Source organism: Rhynchophorus ferrugineus, unplaced genomic scaffold, assembly GCF_030347505.1.
Source record: "Rhynchophorus ferrugineus isolate W39M unplaced genomic scaffold, kcgeb_rfMv2 rfM3, whole genome shotgun sequence".
Taxonomy (NCBI): domain Eukaryota; kingdom Metazoa; phylum Arthropoda; class Insecta; order Coleoptera; family Curculionidae; genus Rhynchophorus; species Rhynchophorus ferrugineus.
Genome location: NW_027472582.1, coordinates 33,866,003 through 33,893,218, shown reverse-complemented (window position 1 = coordinate 33,893,218; position 27,216 = coordinate 33,866,003). Strand labels below are relative to the sequence as shown.

The 27,216-nt window shown below is 32.1% G+C and overlaps 1 protein-coding gene and 2 long non-coding RNA genes across 6 annotated transcripts in view; 2 read left to right on the top strand and 1 right to left on the bottom strand.

Annotated features, from left to right (window-relative positions):
- Positions 1 to 27,216, bottom strand: part of Kdm2 (Lysine demethylase 2) — a 77,426-nt gene that overhangs the window by 14,680 nt on the left and 35,530 nt on the right. For 2 of the 4 annotated variants that reach the window (XM_076399084.1, XM_076399083.1), the window contains exon 2: positions 8,052 to 8,274. In XM_076399084.1, coding sequence (XP_076255199.1) covers positions 8,052 to 8,274 — 223 coding nt within the window. Of the gene's footprint in view, positions 1 to 8,051; positions 8,287 to 25,237; positions 25,274 to 27,216 lie in introns of all 4 variants that reach the window. The other 2 variants (XM_076399081.1, XM_076399082.1) reach the window with 2 other exon arrangements.
- LOC143193115 (uncharacterized) lies at positions 4,835 to 12,685 on the top strand. The gene is made up of 3 exons (XR_013004947.1): positions 4,835 to 4,975; positions 12,024 to 12,115; positions 12,584 to 12,685. It is a non-coding gene; the product is annotated as an uncharacterized LOC143193115 (long non-coding RNA).
- Positions 19,331 to 19,809, top strand: LOC143193114 (uncharacterized). Its single transcript, XR_013004946.1, has 2 exons — positions 19,331 to 19,596; positions 19,644 to 19,809. It is a non-coding gene; the product is annotated as an uncharacterized LOC143193114 (long non-coding RNA).

The window sequence follows — 27,216 nt, the reverse complement described above, 5'->3', positions numbered from 1 at the left end:
TCAATGTGCGTGCAGGTGAAAAGGTATTTTTAAGTTAAGCTTTTAATTATTCACCTATGTTTTATTTAATTCAGAATTAATAGTAGTAAATAAAATAGTTGTTCTCTTTTGTATTCATAGTGTTGAGGTCATATAACAGGTCAATTGAAAAGTCCCCGGCCTACCATAGTAAAACACATTTTTTTGGATAAATTAGCTTTTTTTTATTCAACATAATTAACTTCAAGGGCGATATATTGATTATAGCGACCATCCAACTTTTCGATACCATGTTTGTAATACGATTTGTCTATTGCTTCAAAATAGGTCTCAGTTTCGGTGATCACCTCTTCATTCGACGAACATTTTACCCAGCGAGACTTCTTTTGAGATCTGAGAATGGATGAGGAAGCAATTTGAAGGCCAATTCATGGATTTTTGCCATCATTTTCACTGACTTGTGACACGGTGCATTGTCTTGGTGAAGCAGCACTTTCTTTTTCTTCAAATGCGGCCGTTTTTCGGCGATTTCGTCATTCAAACGGCCCAATAACGCTACGTAATAGTCGCTGCTGATGGTCCTTCTTTTTCAAGGTAGTCAATGAAAATTATTCCATGCCATCCCAAAATACAGATGCCATAAACTTGCCAGATTGTCGATTGGACTTCGGAGTGAAATGATGGAGCCATGTTTCATCCATTGTCACATATCGACGCAAAAACTCGAGTTTATTATGCTTGAGCATCTTCAAATATTGCTTCGAATCATCAACTCGTCGTTGTTTTTGGTCAAAAGTGAGATCGCGCGGCCCCCACTTTGCACATAGCTTTCTCATGCCCAAATATTCGTGAATAATATGATGTACACGTTCAATTGATATCTCTAGAGTGTCTGCCATTTCATTCAAATTCAATTTACGGTCATTCAAAATAATTTTGTGGATTTTTTAAATGTTTTCGTCGGTAACAACCTCTTTTGGGCGTCCACTGCGTTCACCGTCATCGGTGCTCATTTCACCACCTCTAAACTTAGCATACCAAACCTTGATAGTTGATTTTCCTGGGGCAGTGTCCGGAAACTAGGCATCAGGCCAAGTTTTTGCTTCAATTGTATTTGTTCCCTTCAAAAAGCAATATTTTACCAACACGCGAAATTCCTTTTTATCCATTTTTTTCACAATAACAAAAGTTGCTTCACTCAAAATGCTATAATATACAAACTAATGATCCGACAGCTGTCAACTTTATACACGTTTTTTTGGGGTTAGGGCTAACTAAAAAACATATGGATTTAATTCTAACAGCGCCATCTATGTGTCAGGCCGAGGACTTTTCAATTGACCTGTTATATTCGTATTAATTCGCAACGTAATGTCACTGCGTTAAATCTATTTGTAAAAATATTACATAATAAACATATTAAGCCAGATAGTTTCAGTGATAAGGCGGTAACAATTTCTAGGAACAACAAAACTGGGATAAAAAATGTGGGATTAAAGATAGTAAATATCTCGTGTTTGTTGAACTTCTGAGTTTCAATTGGATCTACATTGGTAGGTATAGTCTATCTAAAGTGTGTTTGTACATACGTCATCAAGATGTTTAATGTATTGTCTGCCGCAATATTTACAAATCGTTTTAGAACCAGACGATATTTTCCTTCTCATTTTATAGTTGTTAAGAAGAGATGTAATGCTGTCTGATGAGTTCGAAGGTGTAACCGAACTTAGCCTGCTAAGTCGTCCGGTTGTTAAATGTATGCAAAATTAATCAAAACGATAGTGATAATAGATTATAAACCGGCAAACTTTATTTTAACGCTTTGCTTGTTTTGATAAATTTTAAATCACTGCTTTTTACTACTCTGATTGAAAATTCCGAAGCCAGATAGAACAGATTGAATCTCTAATCAGTTACTTTGAACACGAACGAATTAATGTAGGCCCCCTCTTGCCAATAGTATTCGTAAGCATTTTTACTGCTAAATATTAATTTGCTACGATTTTTATTGAACATATTTTTAGCGTGTTGAAGCTGCACTAAATATTAGAATGGACACGGTGACTGAAATATCTCAAAAAATGAAAAATATGATCTTGAATTCACAGAAAAAAAACGTCCTCATACGAAGCGGGTGAAACTCACTACAAACGCGCCTAAAACTCTAACTCATAGGTGGTATGGAATAGAGTTCAATGTAAATATAATCAAACACAATCCTAACCTACAAACTATTATAACTGTGTACTTAATTGTAATAATTCGATTCTTAATCGATAATATATGCATTAGATTTACTATAATGTTAAAATAAATTATATTTGATAACAGTATTTTTGTTTAATTATTTTATTTAGATTAGAATTTTGTTGTATATCAAAGCCAAACTGAACTAAAACTCACAGTTGATACAACAATATTACGACGTTTTGACGTTACAAATTTAGATGACGTATGTACAAAATAACTTTGGATAGACTACAGTAGTTCAATTAGTTATATGAAACATACTACTTGCAACACATTAAAATTTAAATAACAATTTGAATAATAATAATTTCTTAATAAGGATTATTTAACAGATTCATTTTGAAAAAATTTAAAGCAAAATTTAATGTTTGATTCTTAAAAATTGTGTTCACTAATTGTAAAAGTATTCTCTCTAACTATCAACTAGTGGCTAGTTTAGGACTCTAATTGGTAAATAGAGACTTTACAATATAACTAAAACAGCAAGAATGATATTCGTTGTTTTATTTTTTAGTTCTTTTTTAATGCATTAATATTTTATTTACTTGATATATGATATTCGCGTTACATTCTTTATGACATAGCAACAGAGCCATATGGTCTGAGAATTAATGAAGAAAAGATAAAGTATTGATAACTGGCGGATCGCTTGCTATTGTAGATGTCAACAGGATCTAGTTAGAACACGAGCAGAAGTCCGTCCAAAATAATAATGAACTCACGTCATCAAAATGTATGACGTCATTATCTCGTTCCTATACGATGTAGCCGATTAGAGACGTAATCTGTTTATGGCTATTTATTGACTTCGCCATTTTCAATCATAGTAACCACAAATATAAAGCAGCGATTGGAAATCTATCAAAACAAGCAAAGCTCCAAAACAAAGTTTGATTCGGTTAACATGCTCGGACGTATCAGGTAGTATTGTATCTCTTTTTAATTAAAATAAAATGAGAAGGAAATATACTATCTCATTTTAAAACGAATTTATAAACTGTAATTGGCAATCATTTGACTGTAGACGCCGGCACATTTGGAATCCAACTATCTTCGTACTTCTAGCAAATATAATAAAGCAATCATTCAACGGTTTTAAAACAAACTGCTGCGGGCTATAGTCGATGTTCCGAAGTACGACTTTAATGAAGTGATACAGCGTGATATTTCTCTAAAATTCATAAAGAATACAATTCAAGGCATTAGTGTTAATTATTTCGAAATAGTGTCAGTGCAATGTACTTGCCAATTAGTTAAATGTAAGCGACATCAGTGAAGAATGTACACTAAAACGTTTACTACCATCCATTCTGATTAGTGGATTATATATTGGACTTGAGAGCAAGTACTATTCAAAATGGTAATTGATCGAAACAAATAGTAAACGGAAAAATAATGGGTGAGGTAGATTTCCTACTTAAATATTTCCATTTAAATTTTTATTACTAATTTTTCAGGATTTGAAGGCTTGATTGGACGTTCCTATTGGTGCAAAATCACTTATCGCATAAGTGCTTTCTGTAGATGTGTTCAGATAAAAGAAGTAATATAAAAAGCTTCTGTTGATGACGATTACTCGGTTCAAAATTCTAATAGAGAAAAAAGAGTACCCAATATCACAAATACTTAAAGGTTATATTATTGTCAAATACAATATGACATATTAGACAATTTTAATTTTTTGATGACGTCGATTGGTTGTTATTTTTTAAAATGATGGATTTTTTCGAAGTGAAATGAATACTGTTGAACACGTAATAGCCGAAACCAATATGTCATGAAGAATATTCCATGTTTAAGAATCACTAGAATACTTAGCTTTTTTCCCAACTACCAAAAAAGTACACATTCTTAGATGAATGAAGAATTTAAACCTATATCTATTAATAATTTAAGAATGCGCAGAACAATGAAAAAAATTTATAGTATAGATTAATTATATATAATCAAAATGTCAAATTTGGTAAAGTATTTTAAATATTACCAGGACTGAAACCTGAGACTGCATATGAACAGTCTTGGCAAACATTCTACGGCTTAAAATAAACATAAATACTTAAATAGCATCTATACCAATAATTTAGATGTGCATTTGATACACCAGATTCAATTAGTATATTTAAGAAAAAGTAAGAAGTAAAACATTTATCATATTTATGTACTTGATGTTTGATGCCTTAATTCCAGCCACGACCAAAAGTAACATTTACCATTTACTATTGGGTCGTGGCGATGTGGCAACGTTGTGCGTCCATAATCTATGCCAAAACAACCGCCGGAAGGCGCGCACTGGCATTTTGTAAGCGATTGTGGTACGTGGCGGACGTTGTTCGATCTTGAATACGCTTGTAGGGTTTCACATTGTTTTTAATAAACTCAGTGCATTCTTAAAGTATCCTGAAAGGTTTTTGACAAAAATATGTTTACATAACATTAAATTACAGCATTAATACTGTAAAACTGCTGTGTAGATATTTGTGATTGTGATTTGTGTACAGAAGAATGTGAATATATATTTTTTGTAAAAAATAACTGGTTTTAAATAAAAGTTCGGCGGTTGCTTACAAGTAGCAAAAAATCGATATACAGATGTATGATCGTGTGTCAGTGATGAAAAAAACAAAAGATGATAATTTGGAATAATTTCATCTGTTTGAAGCAATCTCTATTTAACAAAGGATACTAGAAACCAAGAAAAATACTAGCAGTACGATTTTATAAACTGAAACAGAACTAAAGAAAAAAGGTACACAAAGCTAACAACCCGAAAGAAAACTAAGATAACTTTATTTGCAAAAAATACCGTAACTTTGGCTACAGTGTTTCATGATATTCTCGGCATAATTTTTGACGTTAATTACCTTAAAGGCCTTTAATGGAGAATGTTAGGTGAACTTATTCGATTGTTTTAACTATATTTTAAAAGAAAATGGTCCGCATTTGTAGTAGAAAATATTATCTTTCAGCAAAACAATACAAACGTGCAGTGATCATGGCAAAATATCCATGAATAAGAAACGAATTACTTTCATGTATCTTATGTTAACCACAATGTTACTTATTGATTCCTATATTTTCCTATATCTAAATTTGGAAAAATAGTTCTAGCTACAAGGTCATTCATCCAATAGGAAATTTTATTAAGATTAAAAGCAAAACTAAGTAAAAAAGTTATTCCGCTTTGAGAATAGTGGTGAAGGTAATTTTCGTCATATTTTCATAATTTATTTTCAAAAAAGGGCAAAATGAAGCACATCTAAAAGGCGAACGCCAGTGCCTGAATTGATATACCCGTTTTTGTTTCCGAAATTCGGTATTAATGATGAATCTTTCCCTGTTCGACAAATCATTGAGAATGTCGATGAAATTGCTATGGAATTAAATATTCACCATAAAAAATGTTGAACTATTTCCGTAAGACCGTATACCGAAAGAAGCTTAATATCTGGATTCCACAATAAACTAAGAGTGAAAAAATTAATCCATCCATTTTTAAAATAACTTATTACGGGCGTAATAAGTAAAAGTGTACAGTTAAAAAAGTAATAAGTTAAAAGTGTAAAAAGCTTGAAGAAGTTTTACGAGTAGTTGCAAAGCGCTCATTGACGACGACAAAGGTGAAAATGTTTAACGTTGTTGGAAAGGAATTGTTCATTATAAGCTGTTCGAATCTGACCAAAACTCGAAAATTCGCCACTACTATCAACAACTAAAGTGACTGAAGCAGACGATTAAAATAAACACGGCCAGAATAGGAAAGGCTAGTCTTCCATTACGAACACACTTTTGACTTGGCAACAATTGAGCTAGAATGTCTGGGAAGTTTTAATGGATCCATAATATAGTACGGATTTGGTCACATCCGACATCACTTGATCCGCTTCCGGATGAGGCCCAAAAATCTCAGAAGTTATACACTGCCGAAATTATCAAAACAGTACATTGATCAGTGATAAAATGGTTTAAATAAATTGATGATTGAACTTTATATGAAAAATTTCGGTTTGAAAAACATGAACAAAAAAAATTAATTAAATTTCAACTCTATATATTACTGTTAAAGAATATTACTGATAAAGAATGGTAAATTTAGAAAAATTTTGGAATATTTTTCTTAAAAAGATCAAAAAGGAGGTAATTGTTTACAACCGCTCCCTACAAAATTCCAAACCTATAACTGCCATCAAATAAAGTAATTGAAAGTTCTATAAACAAAAACTTTAATAACCAAAAAATCTTTATGGTATGATTTCAATAATATTCAGAATATTATGCAAAACTGTCCCGATATTCAGTTGAACTATCATCCCCCCCACCTCCGTTTAAAAAACCAAAAGTCTAAAACTAAAGTTTATGGTTAGATCTGCAAGATGGCGGGTCATAGAATTTTTTTAAATACAGTTGAGGCACAACAGCAAACTAAAATACAGAGAAAAATAATGGTTATGAAAATAAAAATTTGGCTTCGGTGATGAGATAAAGCCGCGTGTCATACTTTCAACGACAGAGGGGATATGTTTTCTTAGAAACTTATTTCACGGAGTGGTGACGGATTTTCGCCACTGACAAGCTAGCGACTTCTCTTTACAACTTAACAACAAAGTATACTCCAATAATCCGACAACAGTGTTCGTATTTTTTTAAATTAAAAAGCACCTGGTACACATATTACAACTAGTTATTCACTGTCTAGTCATTTTTCCTTAATATTGTTCATAATGTCCAGCTCTAAATTTTCAGACCCAAAGTTAATTAGCGTCTGATGGATGTACTCCCACTGGTGCACTCTATCTCCAAGTTTAAAATATGGCGTAGTTTTCATATAAAATTTAACTATACTAATTCAAAAGGGTTTATGTCTCTATAACGTCCGAGTAGGGTTTACTCTTATCGAGCAGTTGTAGAACCTTGCGTTTTCATGTTCACGCAATCTCAGTTTCAAACTGTTTAATTTCTTCGCTGATCGTTGGTACCCTTAAATCTTTGTGGATACCCCCATCTTTAGAATACCACTGAGCGCTAACAACGATGCGAAGAACTTTGTTCTCATATATGTATTTTAAAGTGTCATTTTTACCAAAGTGGGTTTATCTGGACTAGACCTAGTATTTAACGTGGGCTTCGAACAACGGTCCTTGGCACTAAGCCTACCGACTGGCCACTGACCAAGTTAGAGACCATCCCAGAGTCTTACGCAGCCTGGTTACTGGCGTGACTGGGATGGTTATTCCTTGTCGGATTTTCCACTGTTGCCTATAAGGACATATACAATTACAATCACTAACATAAAGTATATCCATGTCCCAGCAGGATTCGAACTCGCGACTATCGCAACTGTAGGAAGACCATCCTGTCGCTTTGATCACTAAGCAAACCAAGCCAGCAAAACTTTGTCATAATAAGTAAATCATTTGATAATGAATTAAACTGATATTGGATTTCTTTGTGCGACCCCAAATATGAACAAGAAATAAAATAACTTAAAGACCTCACTCATGAACCAAACCAAACTTTCACGAATATTTCTAGAATTGTTCAATTGGTATTGGTCCAAAGTATCGTAACCGCAAAGAATGTTATCTTGGTAATTTGTTTAGATAAAACACATTTTATTAACTTTCTACTGAAAAATTAAATGCCTTTGTTCCTGCTTGTTTTGCCTGTTTTTCTCAACTTTAAACATTTTTCTAGTTCACAATATTAAATATCAATTAACACAAATTGAATTATACACAAAATTATTACAAGTTTATGTTATTCTAAAATGTTTACAGAACGTGGTTGATTTTTTAAATATATTTAATAGATAATTTCAAACATACCTAGTCCAGTCTTCTCTTTGAAAAGAAGTGGTGTGTTGAAGCCGTATTTTTGAAAATACGCCACGTTCAGTTCTTCGCCCCTCATCTCTTTAACCATTCCATGTGCTTCGAAGGCGGGATCCTCCAATTTGTCCTGCAAGCTGAACGTACGCCGACCTTCAATTTCATCATCATCGCCTAACGCCCAGTCTTCAGAGTAGAGCTTTTTCTGTTTACGTTCCCGCTGAAATACAAACTTAATTTATTATATAAAAAATATTTTTCAAACGCGTTATAACATATATACTTTATTTAATTGTCATTTATTTACGAAAATTCTTTATAAACTACAAAATAAAAATAATTACAATTGTTCTTGAACAAATTATTAAATGTAGTATAATGAATTGTTAATTTAATTGGATATAATCTTACATGTAAACGTTTAATTGTAAAGTTTTTAATTATATAACTTTATAATTAAAGCACTGAATGAGCTATTGTCCTCTTTTTATGAAAATTTATTATTCTATATTATTTAAAAATTATTAAACAGTCTAGAAATTGGATGAGCTTTTTCCTCACTTCTTGGAAGTTTATTTGATTGAATTTGAAGATTATTTAAGATTATTGGAAGATTATTTATTGAGAGAGATTCTTTAAGAATGGACTTTTTCTCATTTTCAATCTACTACGCGGTATTGATATGAGATGTGTGGTGAGCAGTTTAATACTCTCATTTCAGCATTTCCAAATAGGTTTTCAGTAGTTTTGTAACATACGACTGAGCTTCTTTGTCACATGGAATTGTTATGTTGCAAAATGACTTAGACAGGAATACTAGGCTTATCTTTTAAACAAAAATTACTGTAGGGCATTTATTTTTATCACCAGTTATACTATACAAAAGCTTTTTCTTTTCTGCATTTGAAGCATACACATGGAAAGACACATGAAATAATAATAATTATTAATTAGTTTAATTAAAATTTAATTAATAAAATCCATTTTACCATCCATATTTTATTGTTATGTCAACTATTTTACCGATATCTGTAAAATATATTACCCTTTTATTACTTTTCATCAAAAAATGTTCCAGTATATCAGCAGTGTAGAGCAGATACAGGAGTGGTCCCAAGACACTACCAAGGGAAAGCCGAAATAGGTTTAATTTTGAAAATATTAATGTTTATTTCAGCGCCGTTCTTTTCAATGTTAACTACCGTAGCTTGTATTTCTTTTATTAATCTCGTCTTGTCGGAAATGCTGTATAAAAAAGTATACAAAGTTGGAAAAATGAGTCCCCGGTATGAGAGCTATATCTATGTGATTTGTTCTCAGAAAAAAGTTCTAGTTCCAGGCTTGTTAATTTAACCCATTTGCCATATCATATTATATTTCTTAAGAACGAATTACCAATTTTAATGTCTCTTTATTTTGTTCTGGGATGTTTAAAATTGTTCTATACTGTTTCCTAATTATATCGCATCTCAGTTTAAAATATTTAAAATATTGATCAGTTTTTTATGCACTTTTTAACTAACTGTGTTATATTTTCGTCGCGTTATTCTATTGTTTACTTATAGATTTTGCGTAAAAAACCTGTAAGTAAACAATAGCTGTCCCTTTGCGATGTTTATATGAAACGAAGAATCCAAGAAAAAGTATAGAGAAAGAATCGGTAAGAAGTTATTTTTATTAAAAATAGAAATGAAAAATCTGTAGTGTTTTGTCGCGGTGTGTAGATCACCGTTAAGACTAACATGGATAATATTAAAATCCGGTACTAACAGTAAAAGATAAATTATAAAAATAATGTAGAGAAAAACCACGATACTAATAAAATAAGAAATCCAAACGCCTTCCGAGCGTTTATCAAGTGCAACCCTAAAATATGCATTTCTATTACCGGAGATCTACGGCCGAACGCCATCATAAACCATCAAGCTCGCTTCAACGTTGACCCGACGTCGAAACTCGGTCGGTCGTTCCTCGAACGTAACGTATCCAATGACATCGCCCACACCGGGCTAAGAGACGAGCGCCGCGTACGAAACGATTTCACCTCGATCCCGTTTCGTTCTTGTGTGCACTTGCTGCACCGCGAAATGAGCCGTTTCACGCCCGTGAAATTTTATTGCCCACCTTCGGACGTGACGTGGGGGACGGTTCGGGGCTGCTGCCGTCGCCGCCGCAACCGCCGCCGTCGCGGAGGCGGCGCAGGGGGCTACTTGTTGATTGCAACCGACGCGCCGCAAGACAACATCGATAAAAGTAAAAGGGTGTTGGTCCCGTGTTGCCGTTTTATAGCGTATAAATATTTCTTTTTTTTTTCGGGAATTAGAAATGAGGTTACGCGATTTTGCAACGTAAAAGCTTTTTTTTAACAGGCCTATAAAATAATTTTAAAGGATTTACAAAAGGTAGTGCTATTAATTGCATTGGGTACACTTGTAACCTTGTAACTTCACTGGCACTCACTCACTCACTGGCAGACTTCACTTTTCAGTATGTGAATTGTGAACAAAAAATGTTTCAGTGCGTTAAATATGTCTGATTTTGTACCGAGTAAATCGCATTTGCAGGAAATTTTACTTTTTTACTTCAATTTGAACAAAAATCCGGCTGAATGTCATCTAATGCTGTGTAAAGCTTATGGCAACCACGCTGCATCAATTTCAACATGTGAATACTGGTTTAGATGTTTTGAGAGTGGTGATTTTGACACCGAAGACAAAAAGCGTTCTGGACAGCCAAAAAAATATTAAGGCGAGAATTTGAAGGCATTACTCGGTGAAACCATCAATGGGGATCGCTATTGACTACAATTGTGTTTGAACTGAGCACTGTGCGAAAAGTGGCGGGAATGGCACAAACAATATCTATTCTAAGCTATTCTTCAGCATGACAACGCTCGACCATATATTACAAATCAGGTGAAAACATACTTGGAAACATTAAAATAGAAAGGGCTAGCCTGCCCGCCATATTATCCAGACCTTGCTCCTTCTGATTACTACTTGTTCTGATATATGTGAGTCGTGATCTGTCTGAGCAGCGCTTCACATCTTAGGAAGATACCAAAAAAAAAATGGGTCGACTCGTGGATAGTCTCAAAAGATCAGAAAAAGCAGCGGCTATCAATGGACAATACTCTGAATTAAATACATTGTACTGATTTTGCACAATAACATTTCAAATTAACTATTTTACTACACCTTTAAACAATGGATGTAATAAGTACTGAACTGTCCATTTCAAAAATTCAAAACTGTCATTTATTAAATCATGCATCATGTTGGACAAAAAGCAAAGCAGATCAAGCTCAAAATCAAAGATGTGCATTGGTTAGTCAGAATATACTGTCAACTTCATCTTATTCAACAAGATTAAAGAGATTATGGTAAATATGGATATGCGTTAAAAATTAAACCCACTAGTAATCCAACGCTGTCAAAATAAGCTTCTTCGATTAATTACCAATGCATGCCAATACGTAACCCACGAGGAACTGCACAATGGCCTTGAAATCAAATTGATTTACGAAGTTATCTAAGATTTCGTATTAAAATATGAAACAAGGTTACTAAATCACAATAATGTGGAAATAATACAGCTACTGGACAACGTACAGAAAATCAGAATATTGGAGGGAACCAAACCACACGAATTTGGTATAGTATATAAGTGTTACACTTAACTTTATTTTTAGCAGTCTAATTTAATTTTAATTTGGGAAATACCTACTATTTGCCTAGCATGATCTTGCTTGTGTTGTTTTTTTGCAAGTATAACCGAACAATAGCAATAAATTAATTTTTAAATTAAAATTGTTCCAAATATATCTAATGTAGGATATAACTAAAAAATCACATCTTATATTATCATATATGCTGTGAAGATACGTTTTATATAACTACTCACTACTATTACATATTAAATTCCATAAATAAAATGCAATATCTGTGATTTTTTGTTGTTATATTTTAGAGTCTCCTTTTTACCAACTGGTTTATCTGAACTTGATCTACTACTCAACATGGGTTCCAAACCACAGTCCTCGGCATTAAGCCTACCGATTGGTGAGTGAACTGACTTGAAGATCATCCCAGAAGACATCCGGCCTTACCCAGCCTGGTTACTAGCGTGACTGAAATAATTTTCCTTGTGTGGATTTGGCACTCTTGCCTTAAGGATAATTATTAATAAGGATTCGACTAATTGGATACAAACATTCATGAAAAAGACCCGGTTTATAAAAGAAAAAAATATTTTTTTTATCAAGTACTCTTTTATTTATTTTAGTAATGCAACATTTAAATCGTCGCAAATTTATCTGAAATTTTAAATGCGTTTTTCACGAAACTAAAAAAAAGCAAGACAGTTGCCAATATCTTAAGCTCTTCTACCGATTTACTTAAAATTGTATGTGCACCTTCTCTATACATTCTTCTATAGTCCAAAGTAGAACTATAATAAAATTTGAATTTTTACTATTTTTAATTGTTTTTCCGAACAGGTGTAATTTAAATTTTTTATTTTTGTTTCAGTTTTAGTTAGAAGGTGCAATCGTGTCAACGACGGCTCGCCATTTTTTTGACAGTATCCCCCCCCCTCGCCATCAGCCTGTAACTTGGATTTTTAATTTTTTCACGTTTTTTACTTCTATGTGTTCTTTAAACATTAATACATATCTAGTATAAAAATGGATAATAAAAATATTGTTTTTATTTCACTTGAAAAAATACTTTAAATTCAAGTATCTAGACTAGAATACCAACAAAGTATAAAATGTTTACCCGACCTGGTTACTGGCGTGACTGGGATCATGTTCCTTGTCGGATTTTGCACTCTTGCCTAAGGACAATCACAAACATAAATTTACGACCATGTCCCAGCAAGATTCGAACCCGCGACTATCGTAACAGTAGGAGGACCGTCCTGTCGCCTTTACCAATGCGTCAACCACGCTGGCTATAAAATATTTTAAACATCCAGATTATTGGTTATTCTGGCTCATTTTACATTTGAAAATATTCTTTGGTGGAGAACAATTTTTGAAAAGAATAGCATCATTATGGCTACAGTAGATTATACAATAGATTTAGAATAAAACTAAACTATTAGAACAAAATAATATGTTTCTGTTGGAGATACCAATAAAAACTCAACTCATATTAATACTGTACTATCATATGCTTTTCATATTTAAATTACATATTCGTTAAATTAAATTAATTCCAAATATATATTTAACATAAAATACGAAAATGTATATTCACGTTTATATCATTTTAAAAATATATGGTATGAGTATATACAGTAGCGAAAAAAATAGCAGAAAAATGTTTATATTAGGTTTAATATATAATCTATTAATAACTGCTGTTTTCGCATACCGGAAAATAAATACAAAATTTAAAAAACAAAAGATCAACTTCTTTTATTGCTGTTACGTAAGATATGGATTTTGATAAACCATAATCTTCTCACCTTAATGCGAAAAGGACAAGAAGAATAAAAAAAAAATAAAACGCAAAATAAAATGTACAAGATAATTCTTTTGAAAGAGGATAACGGGAAAGGGAATGGTGGTGGGAACTTGAGATTTTCTGTATGCTCATGACAGCCACGGGAGTTAACCTTTTATATAGCAATACAAGGCCGAAGTAATAGTGAGCAAAATATATTGTTTAGGTCTCAATCAGAACATTGTATAGCTATTAATCCATATAAACTCTACTTTTGGTAATCTAGACCTCAGTATGTTACTTGTTTGCCTTACGTTTATATGATGCCACTAAAGTAGTTCTAATCTTCAAACGACAAGTAATGATGAATTCAGAGTTGAGAAATATTGCGAAGAGCTATAATTAGTATATAGAAATTATGGAAAAAATGAACGAAGATCAATTAACAAATAATTAAAAGAAAACTTAAAACATATACTAATACCAAGCCGAATGTATGATTTTGAATGTCTGTACAAAATGACATTATTCCGTAATTAATTAATGATTTAATTTTTTAATATAAAATATTCATTGGTTTAATAAAGATGATATCACCAATGCTTTTGACAGAATAATCGGCACAGTGATTAAAAAGGTTCGTGACACGAGAATATCTCGTTATCTTTGTCGCATCAAGTCCTATCGGGTTAATCGACACCAACGTGCTAGAATACATTTTGTCGCGTATGATTAATAACAGTTCTAGATAGTGCGTTCTGAACTGCGTAAAACTGATGGTTGTGACGGCGGTATTAAGAAGAGGATTAATTTGGGTATTTCTTTAACAAATATATGACTTTATTGTGAAAAAATTAAATCATTATGCCTACGTCATTCATTTAGTTAGTTAAAAGATGTTGCGCTTTATAAATGGAGCGCCCCGAAGGTTATACTCATTATACTTTACGTTTTTTACATTCGAAAACGAAAAATACAGTGGAGGTTTATCAAATGTTGTATAAAAAGATCATGGAGAAGCTTCACAAATGACTGCAAAGCCCCCACGAGCGCCAAGGAAGGCGGTGAAGAAGAACAGCTGGCAGAAGAGAACATTTGGTGGGGTTGGAAAGGAATTGCTCATCACGAGCTGCTCGGATTTAGCCAAACCACTAATTTGTCTTTATATATATATATATATATATTATATTACGCGACTGATATGGCTCTGGCTAGACAGACTATGTATTCGAAAGGACACGGCGGTGTATTTATGTTAAAATTAATAGTGTGGTGAGTGAGACGTCTATAGGTAGGGGTTTGGCTTATAGTAGAATAGATTGAAACCATCAGTTTCGTTTTTTATCGCTGTTCAACAAGTCTCCACTTATTTTTTAAAATACATAATAAGAAATTAAAAGTTCTTGTTATTCTAAACTGTATGTGTAAAAAATGTGATTGAAGTTTCAGAAAAAAAATATCTCAAATGTTCTGCAATAACTTGGGCAATTATGATTAACAAAAAAATTAATGTTTGAAATGTATATGAGTAAATTCGGTTTGAAAAAACATTAAGAAAAAAAAACAAAACCTCAACCCAATATATTTGAATTTCCTGTTCCTTCTTGGAAAAAATTGTATATTTTTTTGGAATAATTACAAAAAACGTAAAGTGTAGGGAATGGTATAGAACCTCTGATTATAGTCTCTTTCTCATAAATATATCAAGTATATATCAAGTATAAATGTATCAAGTACAAGCGAAATACTAACTTTGTTTTGAATCAGCTTCCGATATTGTAACTATAATACCAACTGTATCAAAATTACTTTTGAAACGCCTAAATCAGCACAAATACTCAGAAGTAGGTAATTTAATTTGTATATTTTAATTTAATTAAAAACTAATCCAAATATTTTATGCTGGACACTATTAAACTAGATGAATTATTAAATACATACGTCAGTTGTCTTTTAGAAGAACACGTGTTAATACTTGTCCTTGCTAAATTCCCTGGAACATGCATTCAAGTGCATACGTTGTGTACATACAAATTATTTATTTAACACCGATTATATAATTTATAACATTATACTTAGAAGCAAAAAAAAAATTATTTATTAGCCAATTTATAAAGTTGTAAAGAGCACATCAAGTTGGCTTATAAGACTATTTTTTCAAACAAGATGAAAAACGTCCACTTAAGAACAGACCGAATTAATACATATTAAGACAAATAACAAGCATAATTTGATATTAACGGTTTGGCATGCCATTGTAAGCGAAATGACCTTAGTGGGATCTTAATAGTGATCTAACTTTCATCTTGTTGTTTTGAAAAAGAAAACATTTAATATTTGATTAATTCTACATTTACTAATTTTACGTCATAAATTAAATTAAGTTATACGGTTAAAGTAAAAATGCAAAATGATCAACAATTGCATTATTTTATACGACTTTACACCATACAATTATTCTCGAAGAAAATGTTACTTATCGAAGACAAAACATTACGGAAAGCCCAAAGGAAGGCACATAAGTTTAAACTGAAACCCGGGAATACGATCAACTGAATTTAAGTATGAAATACTTAAGTAGGAATCTCGTTCAACGATTTTGAGCCTAATAGTGAAAAGATCGTAATATATTAACGAAATTGTTTTTAATGTTTTTCAATGTTTTAAAAAAAATTAGTCTCCTTTTTACCAACAAGGGTTTATCTGGACTAGATCTACAGTTTAATATGGGCTCCGGCATTAAGCCTGACCAGTGACCAACTTAGAGACTATCCCAGAAGACTCCAGTCTTACCCAGCCTGGTTACTGGCGTGACTGGAATGGTTATTTCTTGTCGCATTTTCCACTGTTGATAATGACATTTACAATTATAATCACAAACATAAAGTACATTCATGCTCCAATAGAATTCGAATCCGCGACTATCGCAACAGTAGGAGGACCGTCCTGTCGCCTTGACCACTGCGCCAATGAAGCCGACTGTTTCGAATTATTCTTTATGTTGATCAATGCGCTTTTGCATGCGTTTGAACCAATTTTCGTAACACTTTTTCATTCTGATTGAGATACATCCAAAACATCGCTTTTGAAATGAATCAACGGCTTCTTCAGGGAACAAAAAACCTGGGCCATATAATTTGTCCTTAATTTGCATGTCCAATTATTCTGAAGAAACAGGCGATCATTTGTTTCGAAGTGATTTGCTCACGAATCACTTTTATTATGCCCATACGCATAGATCCAAAATTTGCTACATGAGTAGATGCTACACACTACTTTTGATCGCGTATCCTGATCATTTCTTTGCACCAAGATATATGTATCTTTAGAGTTTTGTCAAATTATGGGGAATCCGTGTCACCGGACAATCTTACAATATTATTTCGCTCACAGCATGTTTTCTGGCATAATTGATATTAATGATTTTGGACGACCTTCACGACTCACGAAATTATAGTTATGCCAACGTTTTATAGTGGTCCAGTATTGGCTTCATCACCAAAGATCGAAGTATTTGATCGACATCACCCCTGTATTGATAATCCACGTCGAAAGCCGTAAAAATCAAGGAACGAAATGTCCTTAATTTTTTCAGTGCGGGAAATTTTCAAGTCACTGTAAACGATATAAGTTATGCTCAAATGACAAAACGTTCTGAAAAAGGTTATGGAGAAGGAAACCTCAGATGAAGCCTAGCAATTCTTAGTATTGCCAAGGCTCAAAATATAAACGGCGACACTCGTAGAGTGCCTTTCAATTATCATTTGTTCCCATTGACAGTTCTTGCTTGAACTGAATAGCAGTTCAATTTCTTTTGAACAATTCTCGATACCCTCAGAATACGTAATCATTATTTTTTAACGCCAAATTCAAATGCTTGCTAGAGGACGGATAGATAATACTTTGATTGATAAAGGTAAAAGTCTACAAAATAGAAAAAAATGGCGCAAATTACAACTACTAATTTTATCGATATTGTGGATATTTGTTACTTAATAACAGCATCTTAAATTGAATAGTTAAAATAATATTTATAATCATTTTAATATTTATAGATAAGATTTATATTTTAAAATATAAATGAAGTTCTAAAACCCTTCCTCTATTAGTGCATATTAAATTGAAGTTTTTTAAACGTAGCAGTGAATATATGGCAGTATATATATTTTAGCAATTTCTTGAATTCTGAATTATTTTAAATATTATTAACGAATGAAATTAATGTTTCATATTTGAAAAATAAATAATTTGCGTTACTATCTAAGTTACTATCTGCGTTTAAATTGCGGTTTATTATTCAGTGACTGATGTCAAATCACCATGACAAGTTACACTCAATATTACAAATGATAGTCTTTGATTTCTGTCTTTCTAATCTTTTAAATATGGGTTGACAGTTTCAAAAATTATTCGTTTAAAGCTCTGTGTACTTTGCGACGTACTTATACGTTAATAGTTACAATATAACATGCCAAAAAGGATACAGATATCTCTTGAACAAGACAGTGCTATTTGTACTTTCAGGCAGAAAGGATATTTTATGCCAAATTGCAGAAAAGGTGGTAGTTTCAGAAAAAGGTGTGTGAATTATACTCTTAAATGGAAACAATGTTACTCAACTTTTAATATTAAAATGATTGTTCTTTAGTTCAAACATTAAGCCGGTTGATTATATGATACAATAAACTTGGTGGTCCTTTAAAATAAACTCTCGAAGGTTTATCAGACTATTCCTTGCTCGATCTTTCATAGATTTTAACTTGGTATATGTTGCAAGGATGCTTGACCACGTTCGTAGAAAGTTAACTGATCCAGGAGTTAAAAGTTATTGATCAATCAAAACCAACATAATCAGGCTATCGCTCAAAATCCGGAGTCTATGCAGCATTAAAAATTAAACCACTGTGATCAGTACCTCCGTGAGAAGTCGCAGCGTATATTCGAATGATGTATTCATAACATGATGTATCCATAACATAATGGTAACCATGGGTCTTTTAAATAAAAAAATCGTTAATTCTTTCATCATAGAAAAATATTATATTTTGTGTAACCATTAGGAATTATTTTAAGTATAGCGCTATCTCCATGATGATTCATTGACATTATAATGTACTTAAACTGTACTTAGAATTAGTTCAATCTCGGACCGTTGTATATTTTACAGCTCAATCTAAAAATAAATAAAATAATATTAAAGAAGCCGCCATGAATATAAAAGTTATACGGAACACATAACATTACACGCGCAATAAGTCTAATCTTGTTACTAACGCGGAGTTCTTTTTTTCTTACGACCTAGCCGTTGAGGCAAACGATTTCGGGCTCATTTGGAAACTTTTGGAATAATTTTGACGACAGACGACGCGGCCGTTACGAAACGTTTGTTTTTCGCCAATTTCCAGAAACCGGCCTCAACAGGTTGCTCGTAAATATTCGTCGAGTGTTTAAACTAGCGTCAGCGTAAGGAAAAAGCTTTTTCGAACAAAAATCTACTACATCGAAAAAATCTTGCTGAAAAATACGATCCAAATTACGAGTATTAGTAGGTTAAAATATAATCTCGGATGACGATTGTACATTACTTTGCGTGTGAGAAAAATGCCGTTCAGACAGACTTAGCAAATACAGTCTGCCCAACCTGACCGTTCTTATTTTATTATAATATTTCACATGGAATCTAAACGTTTGTAGTAAAATGAATGTTGATCGATTGCTGGAGGAATGAGAGACATTCTGTGGAAGCAAGGAATCTCAAAATAATGCTTAAAACAAGTAAATAAATGGCAATGGCAATAAAGAATCAATCAAAAATCATGGGTCGATATTATGTTATTAAATGCACAAGAAATAGATATTTTTGTAGTAATATAAAAGAATGGTTTTATATTACTACTTACTAAAATATTTTTAGCGTGTTGCAGCTGCGCTAAATATTAGTATGGACACGGTCACTGAAATATCTCAAAAAAAAAATGAAATACATAATACTCGATTCACTGAAAAGAAATCATCCTCATACGAAGCGGGTGACGAATACCAACTTGATGTCATCATTATCAGAGGACAAAAACACGAGATGTATAAAAACAGTGAGTATTTTTTTCAATATAAACATAATTTAATATAATTATTTCAGAGGAATCTGTTAGTCTCAGTATAGAAGAGGTCTAATGGAACTTTCGGATATTGCTTTTAAAAGAATACAATTTTTAAAACCACATAATATACACTTATTATTTCAATTTGTGTATTTAGATGAGACATGGATATTTCAGAATGGAAACAAAATACTCAACAGTCACTCATGGCAAGATGATGATAAAAATAGTGTTAAGACAACTAAAGTTGATAGAATAAGGTAAACGTTGGATTAACCATTGACTGTGTTTTATTAGTCATAACATTTATAAATAATTTATTGCAGAAGTATAGTGCTTCATGCTGGAAACAGGAAAGGTTAATAGCACCTTCGGTTTGGATGATCTCGATCAGACACATTGAAGAAGAAATTGAGAAATGATGGAATCGTGAACAAACAAGACAGGATGATGATAGAGGAAACAACTAAAGGTGTGTATATAATGAATATAAGATAATTGCAGGAAATTATATATCTGTTATATAACAGGACACTGCCCCAGGAAAATCAACCATCAAGGATTGGTATGTTAAGTTTAGACGTGAAATGAGCACCGAATGCGGTGAACGCAGTGTGCGCCCAAAAGAGGTTACCGACGAAAACATTAAAAAACCTACAAAATGATTTTGAATGACCGTAAATTGAAATTGAATGAAATAACAGACACCCTAAAGATATCAGCTGAACGTGTACATCATATCATTCACGAATATTTGGGTATGAGAAAGCTCTGTGCAAAGTAGGTTTCGCGCGAGCTCACTTTTGACCAAAAACAACGACGAGTTGATGATTCGGAGCAGTGTTGAAGATGATCAAGCATAATAAACCCGAATTTTTGCGTCGATACAATGGATGAAACATGGCTCCATCATTTCACTCCGAAGTCAAATCAACAGTCATTCGAGTGGACTGTACACGATGAACCCGCTCCAATGTGTGGGTAAACGCAACAGTCGTTGGCAAGGTTATGGCGTCTGTATTTTGGGATGCGCATGGAATAATTTTCATTGACTACCTTGAAAAAGAAAGGACCCTCAACAGCGACTATTATATAGTGTTATTGGACCGTTTGAAGGACGAAATCGCCGAAAAACGTGTCGAAGAAAGTGCTGCTTTACCAAGGCAATGAAACCTTGTCACAAGTCAGTGAAAACGATGGCAAAAATCTATTAATTGGGCTTAGAATTGCTTCCTCGTCCACCGTATTCTCCAGATCTGGCTCCCAGCGACTATTCCTGTTTTCAGATATCAAAAGAAGTCTCGATGGGAAGAAATTTTCAACCAATGAAGAGGGGATCGCCGAAACTGAAGCCTACTTTGAAGGAAATGGCAAATCGTACTACAAAAATGGTATTGAAAAGTTAGAGGGTCGCTATAATCAGTGTATCACCCTTGAAGTGAATTATATTGAATAAAAAAACTAATTTTGCGAAAAAAATGTGTTTTACTATGGTAGGCCGGGGACTTTTCAATTGACCTGTTATATATATCGTATTCTAGAGTGTGAAAGATTTAAGTCCATTAAATATGTGTGTAATTGTTGAGAAGTGAGTGAGTGTTTGGTTAAAGCGTGCGAGAAGAGAAAACATACCAACTCTTTTGCAGATATGGCAAATGCATTAGGGAGAATTCAATGATTAATTTTATAAAGAATGGTATAAACATGTAGAAGAAATAAAAAATACAGTTATATCAAAATGACTTCACCAGGAAACACACCGTCGAAGGAAACAAGCACTAAACGTTAAAAAAGTAAATATGCTCTCTAAGGAAGATTTCCAGGCTTCCAGGGGGATACTACTACATAAAAAAAGGCGCCTACAAGTCGGTGTGTAAAGAATAAAAGAGTATAATGTAAATATAATAAAACAATTCTAACCTATAAATTATTGTGGCTGTATAATTAACAGTAGTTTAAATTATTGGATATGCATTAGATGTACAATAATGTTAAAATAAATTATATATATATATATATATATATATATATATATATATATTTGATAAAATTTTTGTTTCATTATTTTATTTAAACTAGAACTTTAGCCAAACTGAACTAAAACTCAAAAATTGATAAGGCAACATTGCGACGTTTTGACGTCATAAATTTAGGTGACGTATGTTCACACCAACTTTGGATAGACTATATTTATTAGTTTGTTTCAATAAAACGCAATAAGAGAATAATGAGATGATGCGAATTACGAGACGAATGCGAATAGATGTACGACTCCTGCACTTGCAAAAGTTAATTTATCAATAACAATATGAAATATATAAAATACAAGCCATTACCACTCACATATTTACTAAACGAAAAACGCAAACGGCTCATTTGATTCTCAAGCTGAATATATAATCTATGACAGTGAAACCAGTTTTGAACATGCTGTTTGTTCAAAGAGATTGTGGATGTCGCATTTGCAAATAAGCCGAGTTCGTTAAACATTGCACCGATAATTAGCAAATAGTTCCTACCAACGTACATTCAAAACATTATCATTAACACCTGAACACATATTTCAGTTTCAGATTTTTTAAATATAAAATATTATTTATAAAAATACAAACGCTATTATTTAATAATAATAATTAATTAATAGTAATAATGTTCGATTATGAATTATATCAAATCTATTATTGTCAAATAATCGATGTCTATACAGTCGAGATATTTCGACTGATATTGACGACGTTAGATTGCATTCAACATTGAAAATGTGTGATTTATTAAAAAAAAACACAAAAAATATAAATATAGTAATTAATTAGTAAATTTGATAGAATGTCATATTTGATATCATGACAATGTTTCGACTATTAATCATTTGATTCGAAAGGTAAGATGAAGTCACCATAAACAAACATTTATGTTCTAACTAGATGCAGGTGCTCTTAGTTGGTATGACAAGTTTTAACTTGTTCTTTCGAGTATTTTGTTTACCCGATCTTATGCAGTAGACATTTTGTGTTAAAATGCGGTCATGAACCCTAAGCAAATTCAACAAAAATTGATAAAAATTTACGGGGATTGTGTTGCTTCTGTGTTAACCGAAAAAAATAACCAACGTGTCGGCCAAAAATTGTAACTACGCCATTGTCACATCATGTTGAGTATACGTGTGAAAGTGAGTGAAATTGTTGATGCTGCGGGTATAGGCGGGAACCGATTCAACAACATTTGGACCGATTTAATGCCATCTGAGCGATCGAAGGTGTGGGTGAAAGCAAGTGATTCAGTGCCAAAGAAAATGCAGTCATGAACAATGAGATTTAAGATGCTCTTAATTAATTACCTTAAAAAACAGTTACCGGCGAATATTTCTCCAACATTCTTGATCAGCTGGACACCAGAAATTGTGAAAAAACTTTTTACCAGGACAACGTACATGTACATAACAATGCGTTGGTGATGGGAAAACCGTGAGTCTATTCCCCTATTATCTTGATTCGACACCTTCAGACTTTTGTCTGTTTATTGCTTAGTTCTGATCTTAAATTATTTAAAACTTTCGCATAAGTAATAGATATAATATTATATGGTTTAATAAATTATGATATATAATAGACATTGGATACGACAAAAGATGAGAAAGCTGAATGAGGTCCAAAGTTTACATGTGAAGGTAAAAAAAGTTTTTCTTCCATATCTATCACTATTAAACGTGGATATAAAAAATTATACGATGACGATAAAATAATGGATCAAAAACTTCAAAGAGCCCCCAACTGAGAAGGTGTTAATTTTTTTTTATAAAATACAAATAGGGTATATAGGCTTATGTCTCTCTTATGCTCCATGTATTACATTTATGGTATAAAAATAGAGTATGCAATAAAAATTATATATTTTATTTTTAAGATGTTTTTAAAAGCAAGTTAAACAATCGATTTTTTGAAGGAATTGTTTTGGTGAAAAATGGAAAGGCAAGTTATAGTTATTGTTGTAATTTATAAGAGCATATTGCATAAAAGTATATAAGTTATACAACGCGATTAATACAGCACTGGATAGTCTAAGAAATCGATCTAGAGTCGTGATGTGATTCATTGTAATGGTCGTAGTTCGTCGATCTGTTTTTAAACACGAAACGTTACCTAACTGGCACAGTGGGTAGGATTTCAAGGAGATCATAATCGTAGCTGTTGTCTTTAGAATTCATCCAATTAACCGGAATTAACTTATTTATCAAAAAAGAAGAATCAAGAAAAAAAGACAAGTTGGTGTTGGATTGGCAATCGTTCCACATTTACTCAAAGCATCTTTTGACATACACAAGTGGAGTTCGGGCAAAAGTGTAATAGTTTAAGCTACAAGGTCACCAAAGGCTGAATTGTAGGTGCTAAAAGTTCTCTACCATAAACTGTTACAATTGGAAAACATCCATGCTTTGCAGATACCTCTAGTTCGTAAAATTCTGACATAAACGTCGCAGTTCAATGTAAGAGGCCATCAAAACTTAATTACAGTAGCTTAGTCACTCACAGTGTTGGGACACTAGACTATTAAAAGTGAGCAAAAATAGGGCTATTCGGAAGATCACCAAAGGTGAACAGGAGTAAAATCAATTTTTACGTAAAATGAAAAAACTTTAAACTAAAATAAAATAATCAGGTCAGAGATAAAGATTTTAGTATGTGTTTGCTATTATCATGCACATTTAACTCATTGGTTAGTATATTGTGCTCCGCTAATATTATTTCGAAATACTTTAATTTAATACATAAATATAACGAAACACTTGTTCGATAAAAAGATAATCATATTTGACCACTGGACATGATATATTTAGTTACATCTACTACGCTAAAATCTTTAAGAGCAATTCACAATAAATTTTTAAAGATTCTTGTTAGCCCATATTGGAAAAACTAAATATATGTAAATCTATAAAATATATATATAGAAGACAGGTCTTTCATGTTTGAATACCAAAAAAAAACGTTTCGAAAAATAAATGTACATTATGTGTTTTATACAAAAACCGTTATAAACTGAGGACAGATTGCATTATTATCAGAATGAATTCCAATGATGGATTATTCTACAAGAAACACATTAGTAAAACTATATAAAAATCATTTAACAAATATGAAGAAAAAAATTATAAAATAGTTCTTTTAATTCAAAAGACGAGTTTTATAACATAACTAGAAGAACAGTTGGTCAATTTCTTATTTTAAAAACAAATCTGAAAAAGTCTAATAATATTTATATGTCGACTAAAACACTTTGGTATCTTTATAAAAAGCCATATGTCTCTGTGTAATCTGTTGGAACTTGCGAACTTAAAATGTAGCACAATCTTGAATTGATATTGATATGGGTGGACTCAGATACTAATACTTGCAATTATAATTCATTGAATTATACTCCCGCTCTATATATTAATAAGACCGTTTTACATACCAAAAATTATTTAAATACCGACTTTTCTTACATAAACGCATTGTAAGGTTATAGAAGATCTGTTAGTTATAGAATTATTTACATCTTTATAATCTTTTGAAATCTTAAAACTGTACATCTCTAACATTAATTAAATTATTTTACAACAAATAACATTTAACTAAAATATATTATTACTTACTTTTAATAAAGTTGTACTTAAAGAAGCAATGCTTACCTGAAAAATTAGAATAAAAAGTTATATTAGAACAAGAATAATCAATACTAACGAGGTATTTAGCATGTATATATACGAATTTTAGTCACATCAACCTCTTCGATTTTTAGTGACTGGATCCTCTGTGTAACGTGGACTTCATAGCACAGTTCTCGGCATGAAGCCTACTAGCTGCCGAGTGAAGAAATCAAAAATCGTGCCAGAAGAAGTAATCGGTCTTGCCCAGTTCGATTAGTGGCGTGACTGGCATGGTCACCTGGCACGTTCCTTGTCGTATTTTACACTCTTGCCTATAGACAAATATTTAGAAACAATCACAAACACAGATTTATAACAACGCCACGGTACAGTACAGTGCTTATCTGAGTAAAATTGGTATAGTGCTTATGCAGAAAGCTTTAGTGCTATAAATACTCATTATTAATTTTAAGGGGTGCCATTTGTTCTAGTTCTCTGCAGAGAGCTAATGGTGTAAAAATGACTTTAAAAGAAGCTGATAAAATCACTTGGTTGAGTTTTTCATCCAAAAATCTCAGACGCCCTATAGTAAATTATGGTTTTAGAAAATAAGTGGCAAAATATATCATCTTATATCTTAGTATCATCAGGACATTCTGTTAGGCTAGTTATTTGAGGTAGAGCCTGCCCATTTATGAATAAATCTAAACGATTTAAAAATATACACATTTCACCGATTTTTCAGGTCACTAAAATATTATAACTTAGTGTAGCTAGAATGTTTTCTTAATATAGACCTATCAATCAGTGCTAACATACTGAGCGTTTTTAGTTGTATACGTCTTTTATGAATAATTTTCCCAACAGTGACAGTGACGAGGGTAAATGGCGAAGGAGCCGCAAGGAAATATATTTTTAAGAACTCAAAACTTAAATGTGATAAAGATTAGTTATGGTTTATTAGCAAAGGATGGACTGTTATCTTTCAATGATATGGCATCATTGACTAATTTTTACTAGAAATATGCGAAATGAATTATTTTGAGTTAAAATTAGAACCAGAACGAAAAATGGTTGAGTGGTGAATAATTGATAAATATTTTAAGGAGCTCTGCAGTTGATATTATGAGCAGTGTATCAAAGCTAGTGAATATCACTAAATGGAAAATGAGTTAATTGTAAAATTCTAAGAAGTAAAGGTTGTTAATTCAAGTTCGGTAATTCTAACATTACCCTTGTATATAGATTGCCAATAACTTATGATTCAATAACAAATATAATTACATGTAACTACATCAACATAAATTATTAATATCAAAAATGTATTATTGGCAGTTTCTTCTATCTTTAATGAAAATGGAATTATTTTTATTATGACTAATTTAAAACCTAAAGACTGACAATTTATTTCAATTAAAGTCACATTTACGTATCTAACTAATGCACTTTAAAAATATTGTAGGCACCATAAAAAGTAAACAAGAAAATAATAAATTTCAATTATGCTATGAATAAAGTACTGAAGTTTTGTTTTATTAAAAATGCATTATGTAATAAACTTATTGTACAATAGTAATATCAACAATTTTTTCACGAATGGAGCATATGTTTTACATTAACTCAAACCTAACGTAAACATAATGTTAATAACAATGTTTTTTAATCTTCAAAAGTAATAATAACTACAGATTATCAGGATATCAAAATATCTTTCAATTCTCTTAAAAAAATGTGTCATATAATGCGATAAGAGTGACTTCCTCAATACATGATTTTTAGTTAGCACTTTATCGATCTTGTCCCATTTAATCGTATAGATTTATCATTGTTTTCTGAAGTGACATTGACGAGGGTCGCCTATATAGTATACTAGTTGATAAAAGATTGTCAAATCTACAAGATCTACAGGCGTAACATCTAAGTATGTAATAATTTAACTACTCTAATACTTCAACAACTAAGTATATAGGAGAATTCCATATTTA